Source organism: Bos taurus, chromosome 7 (genome assembly GCF_002263795.3).
Source record: "Bos taurus isolate L1 Dominette 01449 registration number 42190680 breed Hereford chromosome 7, ARS-UCD2.0, whole genome shotgun sequence".
In the NCBI taxonomy this organism is placed as follows: domain Eukaryota; kingdom Metazoa; phylum Chordata; class Mammalia; order Artiodactyla; family Bovidae; genus Bos; species Bos taurus.
The window spans coordinates 80,051,862-80,075,226 of NC_037334.1; the positions used below are offsets into that span (position 1 = coordinate 80,051,862).

Below are 23,365 nucleotides of genomic sequence, written 5' to 3' on the forward strand. Positions count from 1 at the left end.
AAATAGCTAATTCCTTGGCTCCCTTCACCTGGTAATTACAAATCAGATGCTATCGTTATCTTGAAGCTGCCACAATTAGTTCTCATGTCCTGACCTCTGTACGCTGAAAATATGTCATTATTTGAGGCAGTCGGATCTGGTCTCTTCAAGTAAGTGACCTACATAGAATAGATAAACTGCAGGAGAAAATTAGGTGTTACCCAGATGGAAAGTGTACAGTGAATGTCACTTATTAGCATGAATCATCTCGAAGAGTTGCAACAGTGGGCTGTGCACTTCAGAGGAATGTAGAGAAAGAAAACTTGGTTATGAGGTAGGGGCGTGTGTAAGAAAAAAGCAGACATGCCCCCAAGGACACCTTGCCACCTTCATCCACAGCCATCAATCTGAGCTGTAAAGTTTGAAGATAGGTTTTCTAACCTTAAAACAATGCAGCCTGACTTTAGGTGGTGGTAAGCAAGCAGAATTAATTGCTGTGTGAACAATTTCCTAAGCATTGTTAATTGCGTTTCCTGTGGTTAATTGTTTCTCCCATCCCTGCATCATACTAGGAACCTTTCGCTGTCAACAGCCCTTTCTCTCCCACAGTGCTGGAAACATAGCAACGGCATCAACCTGTGTCCGGTGAAAATGCCAGACAGACACAGGGTGGTTATTGTCTGGGTGAGAACTATGCAGGGAAGGGAGCTCCTTATGTTTTTGCAAAGGAAGCATTTCTTAGACCCGGACTTTGAAAGGATGCAGGTGTGTGAACTTGCCTTTCGTGCTCAGTAAAAACAGCTTACTGAGAACCAGCAGATGTAGGTGGGCATTGAGTTTGCTCAATGACCTGGGATGTGGGGAGTTGGCACCGACAGAACGACAAGGACAACAAGAAAGAAGTGTGTATCTGGAGGCTTGAGGCATGCCTAGGAGTGAAGCAAGAGTTTTGCAGGCGTTCTTGTTTGCTTAGCAAAGAAGAGGCAGTGTTCCGAACTCTGTCTCATTCTGTATTCTGGGGAGGTGTCGGGGTGAGGCAAGTGGGAAGGATTTTAGAGGGAAAGACAGGGAATTGTCATTGTACTTTCTCTAGAGAAGGACCCCATTCCACTGCTACCCCCTGGCTTTTTCCACCATAGGCAGAAAGGTACTCACTGATGAGGAGGAGGGCTGGGAGGGAAAACTATCTTTAAAGTTTGAAATAGTCTGGGAGGTGGGCTCTTCCCGTGGGCCAGTACTACTGCCAACCAGGAGACGTGGGTTCAATGGCTGGGTCAGGAAGATCCCCTGGAAAAGGAAATGGCAATCCGCTCCAGTACTCTTGCCTGGAGCATCCCATGGACAGAGGAGCCTGCTGGGCTGTAGTCCGTGGGGTAGAAAAAGAGCTGGATATGACTTAGTGACTAAACAACAGCAACAAGGAGTACTGCAGCTACTGGGGGCTACATGGGTATTTCAACACAGGTGTAGTCTCACCTGAACCAGACCGAAAGTCTGGTCCCACTTGGGGAGCCTCGATTTGAAATAGGCTTAGATTTTGAGCAGTTTGGAGGAAAACCATCCTTGTCAATGCCCCTGGACCAGCAGTCTATAAACAACTCTGTCCAGAGAGCAGGAAAGGCCCAGAGGGATAGAGAATACCCTTCACAGTGAGTCCAAAGGGGCATGTTCCCCTTTGCAGGGGCACTTCTGGAAGGTCTGGGCTGTGTTTCCTCCCTTCTCCTCTGCCCAACCATAAGGGATGCTATCCCACCATCAGCAAGGCTGTTTCCTTTCCACTGGAGGAGGAAACCCAGCCCACCCAGACCTACTTGCTTTCTGCATTTAGCTAATCCCTGTGGCCTGGGGCAAGCCATTTTTGAACTGCAGCTTCCTTCAAAGGCAGCCGCTTGGAAAAAGCACCTGGCCCTCCCCCTTGACATTTGCATTGCTGAATTATCTATTCATATTTTCATTACTTTGTCTCTCCTGCAGCAATGCATCTGCTCGGACTCAATTGGCAACTCCAGCCGGCAGATGGACACACCTTTAACAATGGGATAAGGACCGGCTTACCAGGAAGCGATGATGTGGCAACAATGCCATCTGGAGGCAAAGGTGAGGTTACAGTTGCAGCTTGCCCTCTTGAGGTCACAGGAAAAGTCAGAGCTCCCCCGCCACCTGGTTCAGGTTTTCTGATCCAAATCTTGGAAGGTATGCAAAAAAGGAGAAAAGGGGAGGAAAAAGAACTGCCCTTTTCAGGTGCCCCTGTTCCAAGCTGTCTGCTGTCCCTGTCTGGGAGCTGGGCTTGGCTGGAGCCACTGGGAGCTGGCAAGGTGCCGGCTTGGAGCTATGTGCATACCTAAGCTATCTGCAGCGACTGGCATGCTCTGCAGCTACTTGAAAGCATCTCAAGGCCGGGGCAGGAGCAGCAACAACAGCAGCAGCTGGGGCAGCAGCAGCAGAAGCAGCAGGAGGAAGTCTTGCCTGATGGGGAAAGCTGAGAGCAGCAGGCGGCACACTAGATGGGAGCCTCTCCCGAGGGGAGAGATACAGCTTCCCCTGGGAGGAAGCGCTGCCTGGCAAGGCATGAAAGGGAAAGACCCCGAGCGGTTCCACTTCGGGAGAGAAGAGAAAAGAGTTTTGACAACTCGGGAACAAAGCTTCTCTTGGCAGAACATCGAAGGGGGACAATAGGAATGTTTATGAAAGCAATCAGGCAACTGTATTTTTGCAGGAAAAAAAATAGGTGCTAAAAAGGTGCTAAGAAGGAGGAGAGAAAACAGAACGGTGGGGGAGTGGGACTGTGGGGCAATTAAAGAACAACAATGGCTCAGCGGTAAAGAATCTACCTGCAGTGGAGGAGCCGTAAGAGGTAGGAAGTGTGGGTTCGATCCCTGGGTCTGGAAGATTCCCTGGAAGGTGGTATGGCAGTCCACTCCAGTACTCTTGCCTGGAGAATCCCATGGACAGAGGAGCCTGGCAGACTACGCCCATAGGGTTCCAAAAGATCGGCCACGACTACAGTGACTTAGCATGCATGCAGGGCAGCCAATGGCACTATGGGGTGGGTTGGCATGTGGGTGAGGGGAGAAGGATGCTTGATTCAGGACAGAAATCAAGAAAGGAAGAGGTTGCCTGGAAGGGTTATCCAAACACAGAATTTTTCGCTCTGCCTCTTAGCTCACAAGGCAGTTCACTCCACATTTTAAAAAAACCCTGGAGAGATATTTCAGTGATGGGAGGGAAACATTTATTGGGCACCTATTGTGTGCTAGGTTTAATGCAGAATGACTTCAATAACTCTAAAGGGATAAAATTTATCTTGAAGAAACAGACCCAGGATGTTTTAGAAATTTACCCCAGGACTTCCCTGGCAGTCCAGTGGTTGGAAGCCCACGCTTCCACTGCAGGGGGCACGCGTCTGATCCCTGGTTGGGGAAATTGAGATCCCGCATGCTGCGTGGTACAGCAAAAAAAGAGAGAGAGAGAGAAAAGAAAACAAGAAATTTACCCCAAATCAAACAAGTAGGCAGGTACAAATTTGAACTCAGGTCTCTGTCATGCGCATCTTTAGGGGAGTTGTTGGGGTTTCCCAAGGTGAGGCATTTTCCACAAAGAAGATTCCAGATTCTATGTGTATACCTCACATAGAGGTATACATTAGTCATCTCTGAGATGCTAATGTTGCTTAAATTACTCTCTCTTGAGCTGTCCTGGTGCTTCAAGTGTGACTTTTTCATCTTTTGAGCCAGGCTTGAAGAATCACTCTCCTCATCTATCCTAATCAAAACACTGAATTACCTCTAAGTAAGCATGAAAAAGTTTTTATCTGAGGATGAAATTATGTGCTTTCCATTATCAGGTGACTAAAACCAGACCTGAAAAGGAACAGTATATTTTGTCTTCACTGACCCAAAAGCCAGGAGCCAAATTTCTTGGCCCCAGATTTGCAGTCTGCTCTCCTCTAGGACTTGACCACCCATAAATGTAACTTGAGTTCCCTTTAGTGCAGTGGTTCTCAGCTGCAGTGTCTTTGCCCCCTGGGGACATATCTGACAAAGTCCGGAGACTTTTTCGATTGTCACTTTTAAAAGAGATGCAACTGGCATCTAGTAGGTAGAGGCCGAGATACAATTAAGCAGCCTGCAGCGCAGAGGAACGCCTCCCACGATGAGGAATCTTTCCGTCCAAAATGTCCGTGACGAAGCTTTTTGAGAAACACTGCTTTGGGGAGACTCTGTTATGTCTGATCCACAAGTGTCCTTTATTCTCCAAATCAGCACCCCTTCCTTTGAAAAGAGTGCAGAATATACGTTGAAAAGTGAATATGCATGTATTTTGCACAGGGATATATTTTATGTGTGCATACATACTGAGGTTATCCACACTTTTAAAATAGCAGTCTTCACAAAAGGAAATCCCCAATAGGCATTAACTCCCATAAATGAAGGTCCGCCGCTTCTCCCAGTGTGGTTAAGCTTTGTTTCCAACCCCCACCCGACTTGAGCCTCCCACAGCAGCAGGACAGAAGGTTCCCTGAAGAGAACAACTCCTAACTAAGAGTATGATGTCTCTCAATGAACAAAGGAACAGTTTTCACAGTGTCTTGGAAAAGACCAGAATTTTCCCCCTCAGATGCAACCTGCTTTTGAAAACAGTGTGTGAGTCACATAACGTCACACACAAAAGAATGTTTTCCAAGTGAGTTCTGAGACAGCAAAGGGGTTGCCAAATCATTGTCCAGTGGTTTTTTAAATAATTACTTATTTTTGGCTACGCTGGGCCCAGGTTGCTGCCTGTGGGCTTTCTCTAGCTGCGGCGAGCAGGGGCGCCTCTTCATCGAGGTGCACGGGCTTCCCATTGCTGCGGCTTCTCTCGTTGCAGAGCACAGGCTCCAGGCACCCAGGCATCACAGTTGGGGCACATGGGCTCTGTACTGTGGCTCGTGAGCCTTAGTCGCTCCACCGCACGTGGAATCTTCCCAGACCGGGAATGGAACCCCTGTTCCCTGCATTGGCACACAGATTCTTATCTACTGGTACCAGGGAAGTCCCTGAAGTCTCTTTTGTCAAGAGAACTCTTATGATAAAGTCTGAGCATTTCAAATCGCTTAAAGTTGAGATAAAACTCGGAATACCTTCTTCTGAACACCAAAACAGTACTTTCGCTGTGACCAAAGAGATCACATCTCTTCCTAAGTTGAAAAGTTTGGTTTTAAAATCGACTCAGAAGGTTTACATTTTCACACACCCGCCTAACACTTTCGAAAGGCAGTGACCCTGGGTTTGAATTTCTTTACTCAGTGGCCCACCTCCTCCGCACTCGCCAATTCTATACATTTAGATAACCTGAATCAATTCCAATCGACTACTTCTCCAGTGTTTCAAAGAGACAATCAAGATATATTGGCAATAAGTTAATTAAATACCACCCCCTCTGTTTTTTTGTGCTATACGATAATCCTTCACTCCGATAATGTTTTCATCAAAATCCACCACACATTGCCAGGAAGGTTAATCTTATTAAGCAATTACTGGGTAAGTATCCAGCAGACACAAATTAAAATGTAAGCAAAACGCAGGCATGTGAGTCCCATCTAAGATGGCACGTTGATAGAGATTTCATTACCTGGTCTTTAGGAGTGTTTACACTGCTCAGATTTGGCAAGGAATCTAATAGACAGGGCAGCCTACACAGTCGGATATGTTAGTGGAAGCAAAGCCCTTGATTAATTAGTTGGGAGAGTATATGTTCTGTGGGCTTTGTCTCCCCTTTTCCATTTGTTGTTGTTCATGGTTCTTTTTTTTTTTCTCTCTCTTTTTCCATTCTCTCTTTCAATTAAACCTTAATGTGGTTGATTTGGGTGTTGGATTTCACATCAAGGAAAGGGAGCCCACAGACTGCCAGAATCACTCACCATCTCGAGTGTATTTCTATGTTAAAAGGAATGAACTCATACATCTTCATTACAAGAGCACGGAGCACTTTTTCTATAGATCTGGGATGAGATAAGCCTGGAGAACAAAGATTCAATACAGTGTTCTGACCTGGTCAGACAGCATAAGGGAATCCAGTTTGATTGGCCAGGCCCAGAGGCAAAGTGTACAAGAAGTTTTAAAGGGCACATCATATGTAGCCAATTTGTGCACTGATCTTAAGAAAGAATAAACTCCCAAATAGAATTTCATGGACCATTCTCAAAACCTCTCACTCATTTTACATTCAGGGCATCCTCTAGATCTGGGGTCAGCAAACTGTATCTCATGGACCCCATCTGGCCAGCCGTCTATTTATTCAACTAAAGTTTTATTGGAATCCAGCCATGTTATTCATTGTGCCTGGCTGCTTTTGCTCTGGAGCAGGGGAGTTAAGTAGGTGCCGCTAAGCTTAGATGGCCCCAAAAACCTAAAATATTTACTATCTGGCCCCTTACAGAAAATGTTGGTGACTGCTCTTGATTGTGTACAAACCCATTTCTACTTTCCTTGGACTTGTCTGTAACTAAAAACTATAAAAGACTAGGGAGAAAGACCAAACACCAATATATCAATTTTTCCTTCTTGACTGAGAGTTGGGTTTAATATAATCTTGGTGACTTTGCATTGACAAATGCTCTGTAATATAGGGCTCTGGGGTTGGTCTCATGGGATACAAACACCAGCTCCATCACTTAGCAGCTGTGTGAATGTAAACAGGTCATTTGCCCTCCCTCGGCCTCTTGGGTCATCATCTGTAGAATGGTACCCCCTCATAAGCTTGCTGTCCAGCATAAATGAGATGTCACTTATACAACACGGTATAGGATGTCAGACACTAATAAGAGATCCATGAATATTTGTTGTTGTTCCTGACATCATCATCATGTCTCGCAGTCAGTCCGTTTAACAAGCCTCCACGGACTGCCAACTTCTTATGAGGTGCTGTACTTCCCAAAGGCAAAGGCTGCCTTCAGAATGTCAAGGTAGACAATCCTGCCACTTTATCTTTCTTCTTTATCTTCTAAGAATTGGGGCAAACTGTAATGAGGACTTCTTCTTAACTAGATGCTTGATGAGGTCAGTAGGAAGCAGGACTTCCCGTTCCGAAGGGCCAATGTGCAAAAACAAGCTGGCCAGCTCCTCATCACGTTATTTGTCTCACTGCAGCTTGAGTTCCATCACTGCCAGCCTGTCTGTTTTAAGCCCCACCATTCTCGGTTTATAACTCAGCTGTAAACATTTATTTGTGCCTGGAGCACATTTCTTTCCTACCCTTTGAAAAAAAAAAATCAGAATTTCCAGATGGTATGCAAGTTGGAAAAAAATGGCAAAGACTGTTATTCTGTTTAGAAACATGTTTTTCTACACTTGCCCTTTCAGCAAAAACTTCATAATGATTTTTACTAGTTGGCTTAATGTATGGTACTAGGAGCCAGATTAGCAGGGAGGTTGCTAATTCTTCCTCTGGCTCTCGTCAGCCTCTCAATGAACACAGCCCAGGGTTCCAAAATGATCACTTCCCTACATGGAGCTTTTTCAAAGTCGGTGAAGTTCCCAGAAGGGCAAGGGGTCATTATGTTTGAGCCAGTCATTACCGTACTGCACATCTGCTGGCAGATACAACACCCATAGCCTACATAGCAATGCAGCAACTCCCTTCATTTTGGAGGCCAGGCCATTCTACCATTGTTACAGAAGGGTACCTCTTAGTGCATCTAACTGCTGGATGTCAGCTTCTGACTGCCACCTGCACCGTGTTCTGAGTTGCATACTCCCTGTTGTACATAGCACCATCATGCATGCATGTGTGCTAAGTCACTTCAGTCATGTCTGACTCTCTGTGACCCCATGGACTCTAACCTGCCTGGCTCCTCTGTTCAGCCCGCCAGGCTCCTCTGTCCATAGGATTCTCCAGGCAAGAATACTGAAGTGGGTTGCCATACCCTTCTCCAGGAGATTTTTCCCAACCCAGGGATGGAACCATCATCTTTTGTGTCTCCTGCATTGGCAGGTGGGTTCTTCACCACCAGCACCACCGGGGAAGCCCATCATGCCTTGACATAGGCATTAATAATGAGATCCAGTTTCCCTCCCTGCTGCATTTGCCCTGAAATTTCACTGGCATGTTTCTCTTTCAGAGAGACCTGCACACCCAAAGCTTGATCTCTGCTTGATACATGTGTTTTTGTATCTCTTATACTTAGCCCAGGGTCCCAAATGCAGTCAGCATAGTGGTTACATATGTGGGTTGCAGAATCGGTCAGACATGGTTTCTGATCCAAGCTCCAGCCAGCACTTAAGACCTGTGTGACCCTAAGCAAGTCACGTTACTTCTGTGGTCCTCTGGTCTTTAAAAAAAAAAAAAAAACATAAAGGAACTGGGAGATTCCATGGTGAGTTGTAACCAATCCGTCAAATTTAGCCGCTATAAGTAATACTAATGAACTGAACTACAAATTAATACAGAAGCATATTCACCTGAACAATTAGATGGATAAATATCTGTTAACACCCTGAGTGGCAGAGAGTTGGCCATTTTTGTCTAAGATTGAGGTTTCAAAAGATGTAAAAGCCACATGTAGTTCCTCATGCTGAAGGATTTTATAAAAATCACTGTTGCTATGTGATGTTCTGAAAACTATCATGGGAGTAGTGGACGCTCGGGATGGAAGTCTATTCCCAAGGATTAGCCAGCCAAGAGCAGCGGGCAGGCTTCCAGGCTGCTGCTGACTTAGACAAGCTGGTGAATCTAATGTCCTTAGGTGGATCTTTTCACCTATCTCTTGGTTAAACAGAACCCCCAGATGGTTGTCCTGCTTCCCAAATAAATGGAAACGAGGTGTAATGACTGAAGCAATATTCTGAATTCCACTTTATTTGCGATAGATAAAAATATGTGAGGCAGAATAATCTGCAAGGCAGATTTATGCGAAGGTGCCTCCAGAGTTCAGTTCAAGTTTGGGAAGTATTAATATGAGGCTTCATTTTCCTGGTATGACTATGAGTCCATTCCCTTTATCACTTGTTTGGGGAATAGTCTCGCTGTATCCATAAATGAATTATGGCAACATTTTCTGAAATTATTAGCTTCTAATGGGGCTACGGATGGCTGTCATTTTGCTCAACATCAGTCTTATTTAACTGGCTGGAATTTTAGGTACATGTGTCTGAAATAGGCAGTCGCTTCACATTTCTATGAGCAATCTTCCGTGGAAGTTATAGAAGTAGACTATCCTGTGAAATTGATCATTAGAGTGTTGCCTCTAAAATCCCAGAAATCTCATCTTTAAGCTGGAGGTGAACCAGCCAGAACCAATGTGTCTTAAGCATCTGCTTCATAGGGCAAAATGATCGTCATCTCCACTTTTCACTGGGCAGCTCATAGATAGGAAGAAAAGCTGGCCATGGAAGCTGCAGCTCTGGCAGTCGCAGGCTGGACTCCATGGTGTTTGCCAGGACCCCACCCTCGGTCATTACCAAGAGCCCAAGGATGGTGGTGGACTCTCACAGAATGATTACAGAATGGTGTTAAATTCCCCTGTGCTTGATGCTCTCCATGGGACCCTGATTTCAGGCTGCCTAGATAACGGGAATGACAGACACCCCAACTTTAATGTTGACCAGAGATTACCTAGTGCTGCAGTTGATGCCTGATAGATAGTTGTTGCATGAATACATGAGTGAATGACCCACCTGACATTGCTTGGTACCTTCAAGAATCATTGTTAAATAAATATACAACCGCTTTTCAGTTGTCCACCTAAGCAGCTAGAGTCTCCACCAACACCTGTAGTTTGGGATGAATAGACTTTGCTTTCTCCGACCATACCACTTTAATTTATGCCATAAGTTCCCCCCAGGTCTGCAGACATATTGACCACTCATTGTATATTGATTTCAGCTGCTCTGAAAAGTGCCTGTCTCATTATGGCCCAGTCCCAGCCCTAGGCCCTCTGTCGATGTGGTGCATATATACAATGGGATATTATTCAGCCATAAAAAGGAGTGAAATTGGGTCATTTTCAGAGGTGTGAATGGGTCTAAAGTCTGTCATACAAAGTGAAGCCAGTCAGAAAGAGAAAAACCAATATCATATATTAATGCATAAATGTGGAATCTAGAAAAATGGTACAGATGAACCTATTTGCAGAGCAGAAATGGACATGCAGATACTAAGAATAGGCTTGTGGACACAGCAGGGGAAAGAGAGGGTGGGATGAACTGAGAGAGGAGCATTGACATATATATACAGCCGTGCATAAAATAGCTGGTGGGAAGCTGCTGAATAGCACGGGGAGCTGGGCTCTGTGCTCTGTGATGACCGAGAGGGGTGGAATGGAGCAGGTTGGCGGTGGGCCAGAGGAAGGGGATATATGTATACATATAACTGATTCACTTCATTGTACAACATTGTAAAGCAACTAGTGTTGTTGTTCAGTCGCTAAGTCATGTATGACTCTTTGTGACCCCATGGACTATAGCATGCCAGGCTTTCCTGTCTGCCATCTCCCAGAGTTTGTTCAAACTCAGGTCCATTGAGTCAGTGATAGCATCCAGCCATCTCATCCTCTGTAGCCCCATAATCCTCTTGCCCTCAATTCTTCCCAGCATCAGGGTCTTTTCCAGTGAGTCAGCTTTTTCATCAGGTGGCCAAAATATTGGAGCTTCAGCATCATTCCTTCCAATGAATACTCAGGGTTGATCTCCTTTAAGATTGACTGGTTGGATCTCCTTGCAGTCCACAGGACTCTCAAGAATCTTCTCTAGCACCACAATTCAAAAACATCAATTCTTCGGTGCTCAGCCTTCCTTATGGTTCCAACTCTCACATCTGTATACAACTACTGGAAACTATACACCAGTTTAAAAAAAAATAGTGCCTACACTATGCAGCTGATATCATAAATTAGACCACTACACATTTATCCTCCAGATCTGTGATAAATATTTACAGATGTTCGAAGGTAGTGCAACAGATAGAAAGATATAGAAGCGCCTAAAAGCCAGGTCCTACCTATGTTACTCTGATAAATCCTTAGAAGCAACCCCATTATACAACCCCACATGAGTAGACAGACTTGGAGAAGGGGCAGGATCAGCCCAAAGGCATGCAGCTAGTAGCTGTCAAAGCTGGGATTCAAACCCAGGGCTGACCAGCTCCACACGTAACATTGCCCCCTGATATCTTAGAGCTTCTCAGTATGTGGACACCCATCTTGGAGGTAAAGAAAGTGTTCCTTGCTCAGTAGTGTGCGACTTTGCAATCCCATGGACTGTAGCCTGCCAGGCTCCTCTGTCCATGGGATTCTCTAGGCAAGAACATTGGAGTGGGTTGCCATTTCATTCTCCAGGGGATTTTTCTGACCCAGTGATCAAACCCAAGTGTCCAGCATTGCAGGCAGCGTGTTTACCATCTGAGCCACCGTTTCTCTGGTGGTAAAGCTGGAAATGTAATTATGTTGTTTCCTTGTTGAGTGTCTCTCAGTGGCATCCTCTTAGGGATTAACCATACTTCTGATCCTGGAACAGCTGGCACGGCTCCAGGAGCCCAGGTTCAGATCCTTGTCTGTGGGACTAGGAGCCTGGTTCGGGCTGCTGGCCCCTTTGACCTCAGAGGCTAGCACAGACTTTCCAGACAGCCGCCCAGGGATTTGACCCTCAGGGATGGAGTCACTGGAATGGTTCCTCACATCAGCAATAGTAGTTTACAAAAACCATCTTTCCTTTTTATCTCTTCAGTGGCAATATTGGTGTATTTTTCCTCCTTTTTATTATTTTTAAAATTACCCAAGTTATGCGCATTCATTTTAAAGACTCTTTTAAGTATGTAGAGTCTTTTTTTTTCCGTTAGTTATAAAGACTATTGGTGTAACAATTGGCAAATTTGAATAAGATCTATAAATATATGTGTTTAGTTGTATCATTGTTATTTTTCTATTTTTGATAACTGCACTGTGGTTCTGAAAAAGAATGCCCTTGTTTTTAAGAGAAACACATGGAGATATTTAGAGGAGTAACCTGTTTACAACTTAATTCTGAATGTTTCAGTTAAAAAAAAAAACATTTATATATAGAGAAAGCATGAGTGTATGTAATATTTTTGGAGTCTGGGTGAAGGAGATGCAGGGATCTTTGTACCAACTTTTGAAATTTTTCTATAAATCTGAAATTATTTCGAAATGAAAAATTTGGACTTCCCCCAATGGCTCAGTGGTAAAAGAATATGCCTGCAATGCAGAAGACACTCAGAAGACCTGGGTGTGATCCATGGGTTGGAAAGAGCCCCTGGAGAAGGAAATGGCACCCCACTCCAGTATTCTTGCCTGGAAAATCCCATGGGCAGAGGGGACTGGCGGGCTACACTCCATGGGGTCACAAAGAGTCGGACATGAGTGAGCAACTAAACAACAACAAAAAATATATATATACACACACACACACACACACACACACACACACATATATATATAGGAGAAGGAAATGGCAACCCACTCCAGTATTCTTGCCTGGAGAATCCCAGGGACGGAGGAGCCTGTTGGGTGCTGTCTATGGGGTCGCACAGAGTCGGACATGACTGACGTGACTTAGCAGCAATATATTATATATATATGGAAATATATATATATGGAAATATATATATATGGAAATATATATATATATGGAAATATATATATATGGAAATATATATATATGGAAATATATATATATGGAAATATATATATATATGGAAATATATATATATATTAAAACTAAGATTGTGGCATCTGGTCCCATCACTTCATGGCAAATAGATGAGGAAACAATGGAAACAGTGACAGACTTTATTTTGGGGGGCTCCAAAGTCACTGCAGATGGTGACTACAGCCATGAAATTAAAAAACGCTTCCTCCTTGAAAGAAAAGTTATGACCAACCTAGAAAGTGAAAGCGAAAGTTGCTCCGTCGTGTCTGACTCTTTGCAACCCCATGAACTCATCATGGAATTCTCCAGGCCAGAATACTAGAGTGGGTAGCCTTTCCCTTCTCCAGGGAATCTTCCCAACCCAGGTCTCCTGTGTTCCAGGCGGATTCTTTACCAGCTGAGCCGTAAGAAAAGCCCAAGAATACTGGAGTGGGTAGCCTATCCCTTTTGCAGGGGATCTTCCCAACCCAGGAATCGAACTGGGTCTCCCACATTGCAGGCAGATTCTTTACCAACTGAGCTATCCAACCTAGACAGCATATTAAAAAGCAGAGACACTACTTTGCCAACAAAGGTCCATCTAGTCAAAGCTATGATTTTTCCAGTAGTCATGTATGGATGTCAGAGTTGGACTATAAAGAAAGCTGAGCATCGAAGAATTGATGCTTTGGAACTGTGGTGTTGAAGACAATGTACTCTTTTTAATGGCTGAGTAATACTCCATTGTGTATATGTACCACAGCCTTCTTATCCATTCATCTGCTGATGGACATCCAGGTTGCTTCCATGTCTTGGCTATTATAAACAGTGCTGCGATGAACATTGGGGTACACGTGTCTCTTTCCCTTCTGGTTTCCTCAGTGTGTATGCCCAGCAGTGGGATTGCTGGGTCATAAGGCAGTTCTATTTCCAGTTTTTTAAGGAATCTCCACACTGTTCTCCATAGTGGCTGTACTAGTTTGCATTCCCACCAACAGTGTAAGAGGGTTCCCTTTTCTCCACACCCTCTCCAGGTTGAGAGTCCCTTGGACTGCAGGGAGATCCAACCAGTCCATCCTAAAGGAGATCAGTCTTAAATATTCATTGGAAGGACTGATGCTGAAGCTCAAACTCATATACTTTGGTCACCTGATGCGAAGAACTGATTCATTGGAAAAGACCCTGATGCTGGGAAAGATTGAAGACAGGAGGAGAAGGGGACAACAGAGGATGAGATGGTTGGATGGCATCACCAACTCAGTCGACATGAGTTTGAGTAAGCTCTGGGAGTTGGTGATGGACAGGGAAGCCTGGCATGCTACAGTCCATGGGGTCACAAAGAGTTGGACACGACTGAGCAACTGAACTGATCTGATGGGGAAAAAGTGAAAACCCCTGTTTGCAAAAGCATACTTCAGTTTTGCATCTGGGAAGCTTACTTTGAAAGCAATCACTAGTTTGTTAAAAGGGATGTAACCTTCACTTTCTGATAACCCTTCCCCTGCAGACACCACACATGCGCCTTTGTAGCACAAAACAGGAGACAGCCCTCCTAGCTCACTCTGTAGACCACAGCAGGCTAGGGTGGAATGCATCTTAAGATATTTGGGGGTCATACCACTCTTATGTAAACAAGAACAATGAGACCTGAGAGCTAACCCGCCTAAAACTAGCCACCTTCTTAATAGCAAGGAGGGGAGGTCAACAAAATAATTCCTTTACACCCCTGTTCCTTCCACAAATGGTTCAGAGTCATAAAGCATCAGGATAAGGACTCTCAACTTTGGGTTGTTAATCTAAGAACTTACCCACTAGACTCCAGCTGCCCTGGCTCATTGTTTTGTTTATAAGATTTTATATAAAAGATAAATTAAAAGCTGACTCATGATTTTTCAAAAGAATTCATAAAGAAATTTTGTTTAGATACTTTTGTTTTGTTTAAATAAATCTCCCTGTGGAGATTTGAAAAGAGAGTTTTATTAAAAAAAAAAAATCAGTTTCCATGCAACCTTTCAAAGTAAATCTTCCTGAAAGCTCTCATTTCACTCAGTATTCATAAGGATTAAGTTAAAATACCCAATCAGATGGGCAGATAAAACTTGATTCAGTTCAACAGGCATTTATAGATTACCCGTGACTTGCCAAGTGCAAGCCGCCGAGAACCCAGAGATGAATTTGCGGCTCTGCCTGACCTCAGAGAGCACAGTGTCTAATAAGGGAGACTTAGGAAGGCCAACCTAGACAGCGCATTAAAAAGCAGAGTCATCACTTTGCCGACAAAGGTCCATCTAGTCAAAGCTGTGGTTTTTCCAGTAGTCATGTATAGACGTGAGAGTTGGACCATAGAAAAGGTTTAGCACTGAAGAATCGGTGTTTTTGAATTGTGGTGCTAAGAGTACTCTTGAGAGACCCTTGGACAACAAAGAGATCAAACCAGCCCACCCTAGAGGAAATCAACCCTGAATATTCATTGGAAGGACTGATGCTGAAGCTGAGGCTACAGTGCTTTGGTCACATCATGTGAAGAGCCAACTCACTAGAAAAGATGCTGATGCTGGGAAAAATTGAAGGCAGAAGGAGAAGGGGGTGATGGAGGATGAGATGGTTGGGTAGCATCACCAACTCAATGGACATGAGTTTGGGCAAGGTAGTGCTCAAGATAGCTCCAGGAGATAGTGAAGGACAGGGAAGCCTGGCAAGCTGAAGTCCCTGGGGTCACAAAGAGTTGGACACAACTTAGAGACTGAATGACAACTAGGAAGGCGAACAAAATCAACATAGTCCCTAATAACAGTGCTGCAGTAGAGCTAAGTGTAAATGCTACGGAGACAGAGAAGGAACCTGTTTATCTGGTGGGAGGCGGGGGGTAAAGGACAAAAGAGCTTCAGTGTGAAGGTAAAGCTGACAGGATCTTTATTTCAGTGTTAACTCAAGAAAGCAGGTTTTTCAATAATCTAATCAGAAAGATAACCACACTGGCTCCTGGAAGGTCCCACCAAAAGTCAGTAATGGAAACAGAGCCTGACTCCCAATTTTAAACTTGTTCCCATCGTTCTCTTAAGAGAGAGTTAGACTCTCCCTTCTCTCTTGATGGATAGATGAATAGGTAGGTAGATAGATATGTGCATAATATATAAATATATACGTGCATGTCACATATATACACGTTGTTTCCTTTTGGAACTTCTGTACTCTGAAAAGAAAGACAGATGCTTTCCCTTATAGTTCCATTATAGTTTTCCATTCTTTTATTTAATTAATGTAACTAGCATTTGGAATGATGCTAAAGCTGAAACTCCAGTACTTTGGCCACCTCATGCGAAGAGTTGACTCATTGGAAAAGACTCTGATGCTGGGAGGGATTGGGGGCAGGAGGAGAAGGGGACGACAGAGGATGACATGGCTGGATGGCATCACTGACTCGATGGACGTGAGTCTGAGTGAACTCCGGGAGTTGGTGATGGACAGGGAGGCCTGGCGTGGTGCGATTCATGGGGTCGCAAAGAGTCGGACACGACTGAGCAACTGATCTGATCTGAGCGTTTATTTTATTATTAGTCTGCTCAGCACCTACTTTGTGTACTTTGATTTGTTACTCTCACCCTATGAGATAGTTACTATTATCATTCCCATCTTAACAAAAAGACAGTGAAGGCCCAGAGAGGTTAAGCAGATTGGTGGAGGTCACACAGCAAGCAAGAACCGGAGCCAGGATTTGAACCCAGTTCTGTCTGACTGCAAAACCTTTAGCACCAGGTACACTGCCTCCTTTAGTGGATAGGGCATGGGGAGCGAGCATCTAGAACAAGGGGGGGAGTGTGACTACCGAGAAAGCAGCCTGTCACCACTGGCGGGAGCAGCTGTTGCTGACATCAGTGTCCTGAAGTCAGGGTCTCATGAAAGAAGGGGGACCCCACTGCTTTCAGCCCTGAACCAAACCCCTGAGGCTCCTTGCAGGAATTTCTCCCTCACAGCCACTCTTTGGAAACCAGCTCCCTTTGCCATCTCTGGCATCCTTACTTGGTTTGATATTATCAAAATCTGTTTAAGTTTCAGCATCAGATTAGCAGGCTCGTGGGTGCCTATTTCCAGCTTCCTTTTCATATCCTGTCATTAACCCAGCAACCCCTGAAAGCCCAACAGACATGAGGGAAAGTTCATTTTATTAAGTGTAAAGATGAATAACTTCTTTAAAATGCTTTCATTTTTAATGCGTTTCTTTAACTTGTTGCAAACTATGAATGATTGCTAGGCTTACATGTGGTCTTTATAAGAGGTTTGTAAACTGTTCTTCCCCAAAGGTTTTTTGTTTTTTTTTTTTCCTGTATTACTTCCTTACTGCATCCTTTTTATTGTATCCCTTCTTCCAAAAGGTCTTAACTGGGGAGAACGGAAGCCCATCAAAAGCAGCATTTTTTAAGTACAAATGTATTTCTAATTTATATTCATCAGAGCTTCTGATCAAGTGGTGATAAAAAGTGATTCCCCCTGGGTATGTCATTACGTCAGCAAAATAAACACCCCTCTGTTGAGTCTTGGTGGTGGTGGTAGTTTGGTTGCTAAATCATGTCCAACTCCTGCGACCCTGTGGACAGAGGACCTGATAGGCTACATACAGTCCATGGGGTTTTCCAGCAAGAATACTGGAGTGAGTTGCCATTTCCTTCTCCACTATTGAGTCTTAGATAGTTTTTATTTAGTGCTTGTTTCTTGCCAAAAAGTCCTCTAAGAGCATAGATTAAGTCATTAAATTCTTTTAACAACCCTATGAAATAAATAATAATAATGTCCCAATTGTGCAGGTGAGGGAACTGAGGCCCAGAGAAGGATGCCCCTAGCAAGTGGCAAAGCTGGGATTTGAGCCAAGGTGGTCTCAGTCCAGAGTCTCTGCTCTTACATGTGATACAGGGACCCTCCAACTCCACAGTCTCTGAGGCCACATGAAAATGTTTGGGGAACGCATCATCGAGTCCCCATCTAAAGAGCTGACCACAGGACTCACTAGTTTCTTTTCTTCCTAACAGTGTTTTGTGATGGAAGCTTCCCAACTTCCTGTGGAAGCCCATTCCCTATTCTAAAGGTCAAGAGTGTCCTCTTAAGGGCCAAACCAAGGTGTCTCCTACTTGATTTGAAGCCCCTGTTTACTTTGTATTTGCCCCGCTATTGAACTATTAGAAAGGGGAAAAAAAATAACTTTACACCCTCAAGTCACTCTGCGGTTTCTCTTTTATAATTTAGATATAGAAAACCTTCAGGATCCAAGAATGTCACCTCTCCATTTTCCAGATGGCGAAGCTGTCATTTATGAGTCATTTACGAGTCTTGTCTTGACTGCAGTGGCCAGATAGTAACAGAGCGGGGTGGCTAAGTCACTAACCCTTCAGGCCAGTCTTTTGCAACTGCATGATCCCTCCTGACCATCCAAACCTTTGGCAATGGATTGCGGCCAAGTACAGATGAATATATTCAGAGGAGTCCATGCATTACAGAATGCAGGAGGGAGCCTGCTTCCTCTGCTTTGCCTTTCAGGCTGAAGTTTTCAGATCCACAAGGCCACCAAAGTGATCAATCAAAAAATGAAAAGACCCTCAAAACCCAAAATGTCTTCAATTCTTTCTGTATTTGATTTCAGCTGGTTTAGAAGATCTTAAGAAGATAGTGTGCTTTTATATTTCAAGTTTAGAATCCATTTGAAGGAATCACAAATGGCCTATCTGAAACCAGCTTCCAACAAGGTTTTATTCCCATTTTAGAGAGGAGATTAATGAGGCTCTGGGAAATTAATTAACTTGCTCTTCTTAGGCAACTACTAGTAACTCCCAGCTTTTTCTTAATTCTATATTTGTAAAGCAAACCACCCTCTGAAGTGCAGGTGACCCTGTCTGGTTCATTGTTATTAAGAAATCCTCTTTTAAAGTGGGATTTTCTGGAACTCCTATTACTAAAGTTCTGAAGGATGCTGAGTATGTGCAACCAATGGTTTCTATGTAGGTGATTTCAAATAATGCAACAGAGATGTACCAGTGTCAACATGTGAGGGGTGTGGTTTCCACATGATTCTTAAGTCCCTCCCTCGAGCAGGGAAGAAGTGAAGAAGTGAACTCACTCAGTCATGTCTGACTCTTTGTGACACCATGGACAGTAGCCTACCAGCCTCCTCCATCCATGGAATTTTCCAGGCAAGCATACTGAAGTGGGTTGCCATTTCCTTCTCCAGGGGATCTTCCTGACCCAGGGATCGAACCCAGGTCTCCCACATTGCAGGCAGACACTTTACCTTCTGAGCCACCAGGGAAGCTGCTAGCGGCAGTATTGGGTCAGCCTGAGGGCAAGCCAGCATTTTCTGTTCAGTTATTTTATTTACTTTGGACTGATTTTTATTCACCGAGGTCTCTTTTTTTTTCTTTTTTAATTTATGAGAATGTCAGAGTATATTGGACTTGTTTGTGGCTGGAAAGAATAATTAAAGGCTGCACGAATTACATTTCATGCCAAATTAACATCACTCTCCGCTCTCCTGCTGATGATTTAACATCCCAGTCACATTTGGGGTGCTGGAAGCTTTACATGTACTTGTCAGACTGTAACTCTTAGGATAGTTGATCAGTAACGAGCAGTCACAGAAGTTCAGGAAGCATTGTGCCGATGTTTCGGATGCCCTGGGGTACGCGTTTCTGTGTTTCTTATTTAAAACCGAGATGGTTTGTTTTGGTTTTCGTCTGCCCTGTTCTTTGTTGTCGTGCGCAGGCTTTCTGTGGTCATCTTGAGCAGGGGCTACTCTCTGTGGTGCTCGGGCTTTACATCGCGGTGGCTTCTCTTGCTGCAGAAAACAGGTTCGGGGGCCGCAGGCTTCAGTGGTTGCAGCACGTGGGCTCAGTAGTTGTGGCTCACAGGCTCAGGGCTCCACAGTGAGCGGGATCCTCCTGGACCAGGGATCAAATCCGTGTCCCTTGCATTGGCAGGCAGATTCTTAACCACCAGGTGACCAGGGAAGTCCCCAAAATCTAAATGTTTTAAGCTGTGACCTGAAGAGAAACTTGCCATGAATTTCATCTTTATATATATATATATATATATATATATTTAAATCCTAGCATGTAATCAGTTGGAAATGTAGAGCCAAATAATGGGTACGCATGTCACCGACTTGATGTCAATTCCTATTTTCCAGTGCCCTGGTCCTTGAAGAACAGCAGCATAGACAGTGGTGAAGCAGAAGTTGGTCGGCGCGTGACCCAAGAAGTCCCACCAGGCGTGTTTTGGAGATCGCAGATTCACATCAGTCAACCACAGTTCTTAAAGTTCAACATCTCCCTTGGGAAGGACGCTCTCTTTGGTGTTTACATAAGAAGAGGACTTCCACCGTCTCATGCCCAGGTAGGACCATGCTTGATACACCATGAGTTTAAAAAATACCACTGAGCACCCACTGAGGCAGCTATAACGAAAGGATGGACAATAACAAGTATTGGTGGAGATGTGGAAAAATTGGAACCCTCATACATGATTTGTGGGAATGTAAAATATAGAGCCACTGTGGAAGGAATTCAATAGTCCTTCAAAAAGTTAAAGAATTACAGTATGACCTAGTAATTCCATTACTAGATATATTCCTACAGAGAACTAAAACTTTCTCATTTAAAAATATACATAAATGTTCATAGCAGCATTTATTCATAATAGCTCATAAGTGGAAACAATCCAAATGTCTATCAATCGGTGAATGGAGAAACAAAATGTAATCTCTCCATACCATGGGGTATGATTAAAACATAAAAGGGGATGAAATTTTTTTAAATAAGAATGAAATATTCTTACATGGATGAATCTTGAAAATATTTTGTTAAGTGAAAGAAGCCAGATACAAAAGGTTACACAGCATATTTGTTGTTCAGTTGTTTAGTCGTGTCTGACTCTTTGCTACCCCATGGACTATAGGACTTCAGGCTTCCCTGTCTGCTATCTCCCAGAGTCTGCCCAAACTCATGTCCATTGAGTCAGTGATACCATCCAACCATCTCATCTTCTGTCATCCCCTTTTCCTCCTGCCCTCAATCGTAGCCAGCATCAGGGTCTTTTCCAATGATCTGGCTCTTTGCATCACGTGGGCAAAGTATTGGAGCTTCAGCATCAGTCCTTCCGATGAGTATTCAGAGTTGATTTCCTTTAGAATTGACTGGCTTGATCTCCTTGCAGTCAAAGGGACTCTCAAGAGTATTCTTTAGCGCTGCAGTTCGAAGGCATCAATTTTTCGGTGCTCAGCCTTCTTTATGGTCCAACTCTCACATCCATACATGAATACTGGAAAAACCATAGCTTTAACTAGATGGACTTTTGTAGGCAAAGTGATGTCTGTGTTTTTTAATATATTGTCTAGGTTTGTCATAGCTTTTCTTCCAAGGAGCAACCGTCTTTTAATTTCATGGCTGCAGTCACCATCTGCAGTGATTTTGGAGACCAAGAAAATAAAGTCTGTCGTTGTTTTCATTGTTTCCCCATCTATTTGCCATGAGGTGATGGGACCGGATGCCATGATCTTCGTTTTTTGAATGTTGAGTTTTAGGCTAGCGTTTTCACTCTCCTCTTTCACCTTCATCAAGAGGCTCTTTTAGTTCCTCTTTACTTTCTGCCACTAGGGTGGTGTCATCTCCATATCTGAGGTTATTGATATTTCTCCCCGCAATCTTGATTCCAGCTTGTGCTTCATCCAGCCCAGTACATATGAGGTACTCTGCATATAAATTAAATAAGCAGGGTGGCAATATACAGCCTTGACGTACTCCTTTCACAGTTTTGAACCAGCCCGTTGTTCCATGTCCGGTTCTACCTGTTACTTCTTGACCTGCATACAAGTTTCTCAGGAGGCAAGTAAGGTGGTCTGTTCTTGCCACCTCTTTAAGAATTTTCTACAGTTTGCCGTGATCCACACAGTCATTGACTATGAGTCAGTGAAGCAGAAGTAGATGTTTTTCTGGAATTCTCCTACTTTTTCTGTGATCCAACAGATGTTGGCAGTTTGATCTCTGGTTCTTCTGCCTTTTCTAAATCCAGCTTGTACATCTGGAAGTTCTTGGTTTACATACTATTGAAGCCTAGCTTGAAGGATTTTGAGCCCTATCTTGCTAGCATGTGAAATGAGCACAGTTGTGCAGTATTTAAATATTCTCTGGCACTGTCCTTTAAGATTGAAATGGAAACTAACCTTTTCTAGTCCTCAGGCCACTGCTGAGTTTTCCAAACTTGCTCAGTAGAGTACAGCACTTTCACAGCTTCATCTTTTAGGATTTGAAATAGCTCAGCTGAAATTCCATCACCTCCACTAGCTTTGTTCATAGTGATGCTTCCTAAAGCCCACTAGACTTCACACTCCAGGTGAGTGACCACACCATTGTGGTTATCTGAATCATTAAGAGCTTTTTTGTACAGTTCTGTGTATTCTTGCTACCTCTTAATATATTCTGCTGTTAGGTCGATACCATTTCTGTCCTTTATTGTGCCCATCTTTGCATGAAATTTTCCCTTGGTTTCTCTAATTTTCTTAAAGAGATCTCTAGTCTTTCTCATTCTATTATTTTCCTTATTTCTTTGCACTGTTCACTTAACAAGTCTTTCTTATCACTTCTTGCTCTTCTTGGAACTCTGCATTTAAATGGGTATATCTTTCCTTTTCTCTTTCACTTCTCTTCTTTTCTCAGCTATTTGTTAAGCCTCCCCAGACTATACTTTTGCATACTTGCATTTCTCTTTCTTGGGGATGGTTTTGATCACCACCATATGACTCTATTTATGTTGTCTGGAAAATCTATAGAAACAAAAGGAGAAGGAAATGGCAACCCACTCCAGTACTCTTGCCTGGAAAACCCCATGGACGGAGGAGCCTGGTTGGCTACAGTCCATGGGGGTCACGACAGAAAGGAGATTAGTGATTGCCAAGGGTGAGGGAGGAGGGAATTGGGACTGACTGCTAATAGCACTGGGGACCCACTCTAGTAGTCTTGCCTGGAAAATCCCATGGACGGAGGAGCCCGGTAGGCTGCAGTCCATGGGGTCGCTAAGAGTCAGACATGACTGAGCGACTTCACTTTCACTTTTCAGTTTCATGCATTGGAGAAGGAAATGGCAACCCACTCCAGTGTTCTTGCCTGGAGAATCCCGGGGACGGGAGCCTCGTGGGGCTGCTGTCTATGGGGTCACACAGAGTCAGACACAACTGAAGCGACTTAGCAGACTTAGCAGCTAATAGCTATGGGCTGTCTTTTCTGGGTTATGTAAGTGCTCTGAAATTAGATAGCAGTGATAGTTGTACAACACAGTGAATATACTAAAAATTGCCAAACTGTAAATGGTGAAATTTATGTTATGGAAACTATTTCTCAAAAAAAAGAAAAAAAAATTGGTTACTTCCCTACCTGATGTAATTAGCTTATCCCGACTAGACCTTTACTAATCGTTGGGTACTTTTTGTTCAGGGATTTGGGTTATTTGTTAAAGCATCCCTAGGAGACAGCCCACTGTGTTTGACAAGAGTGATGTAACTTTAACCAAAATTCAGCAAACACTTTTCTATGGCTTCCCTGTTCTTGTTGTACTGAGTTCCTTGGGAAGTGGCTTGACACTGCAAAAGTGAGATTATTCCCTGCATTAGAAATGAAGAGATTGGATTATATTATGGATTTCATTATTTTTCTTCTCATCCCTCCTGGTAGAGATTTTCTTAAGCATCCCACTTGGGATACATTAACCCTCATCTAGTTTGGTTTGCTTTT

The 23,365-nt window shown here is 43.8% G+C and overlaps 1 protein-coding gene across 3 annotated transcripts in view; it reads left to right on the forward strand.

Moving 5' to 3' along the window:
• Positions 1 to 23,365, forward strand: part of TENM2 (teneurin transmembrane protein 2) — a 762,206-nt gene that overhangs the window by 511,746 nt on the left and 227,095 nt on the right. For all 3 annotated transcript variants that reach the window (XM_059888816.1, XM_059888817.1, XM_024995296.2), the window contains 2 exons: positions 1,954 to 2,076; positions 19,771 to 19,976. In XM_059888816.1, the coding sequence (XP_059744799.1) occupies positions 1,954 to 2,076; positions 19,771 to 19,976 (329 nt within the window). The remainder of the gene's footprint in view (positions 1 to 1,953; positions 2,077 to 19,770; positions 19,977 to 23,365) is intronic.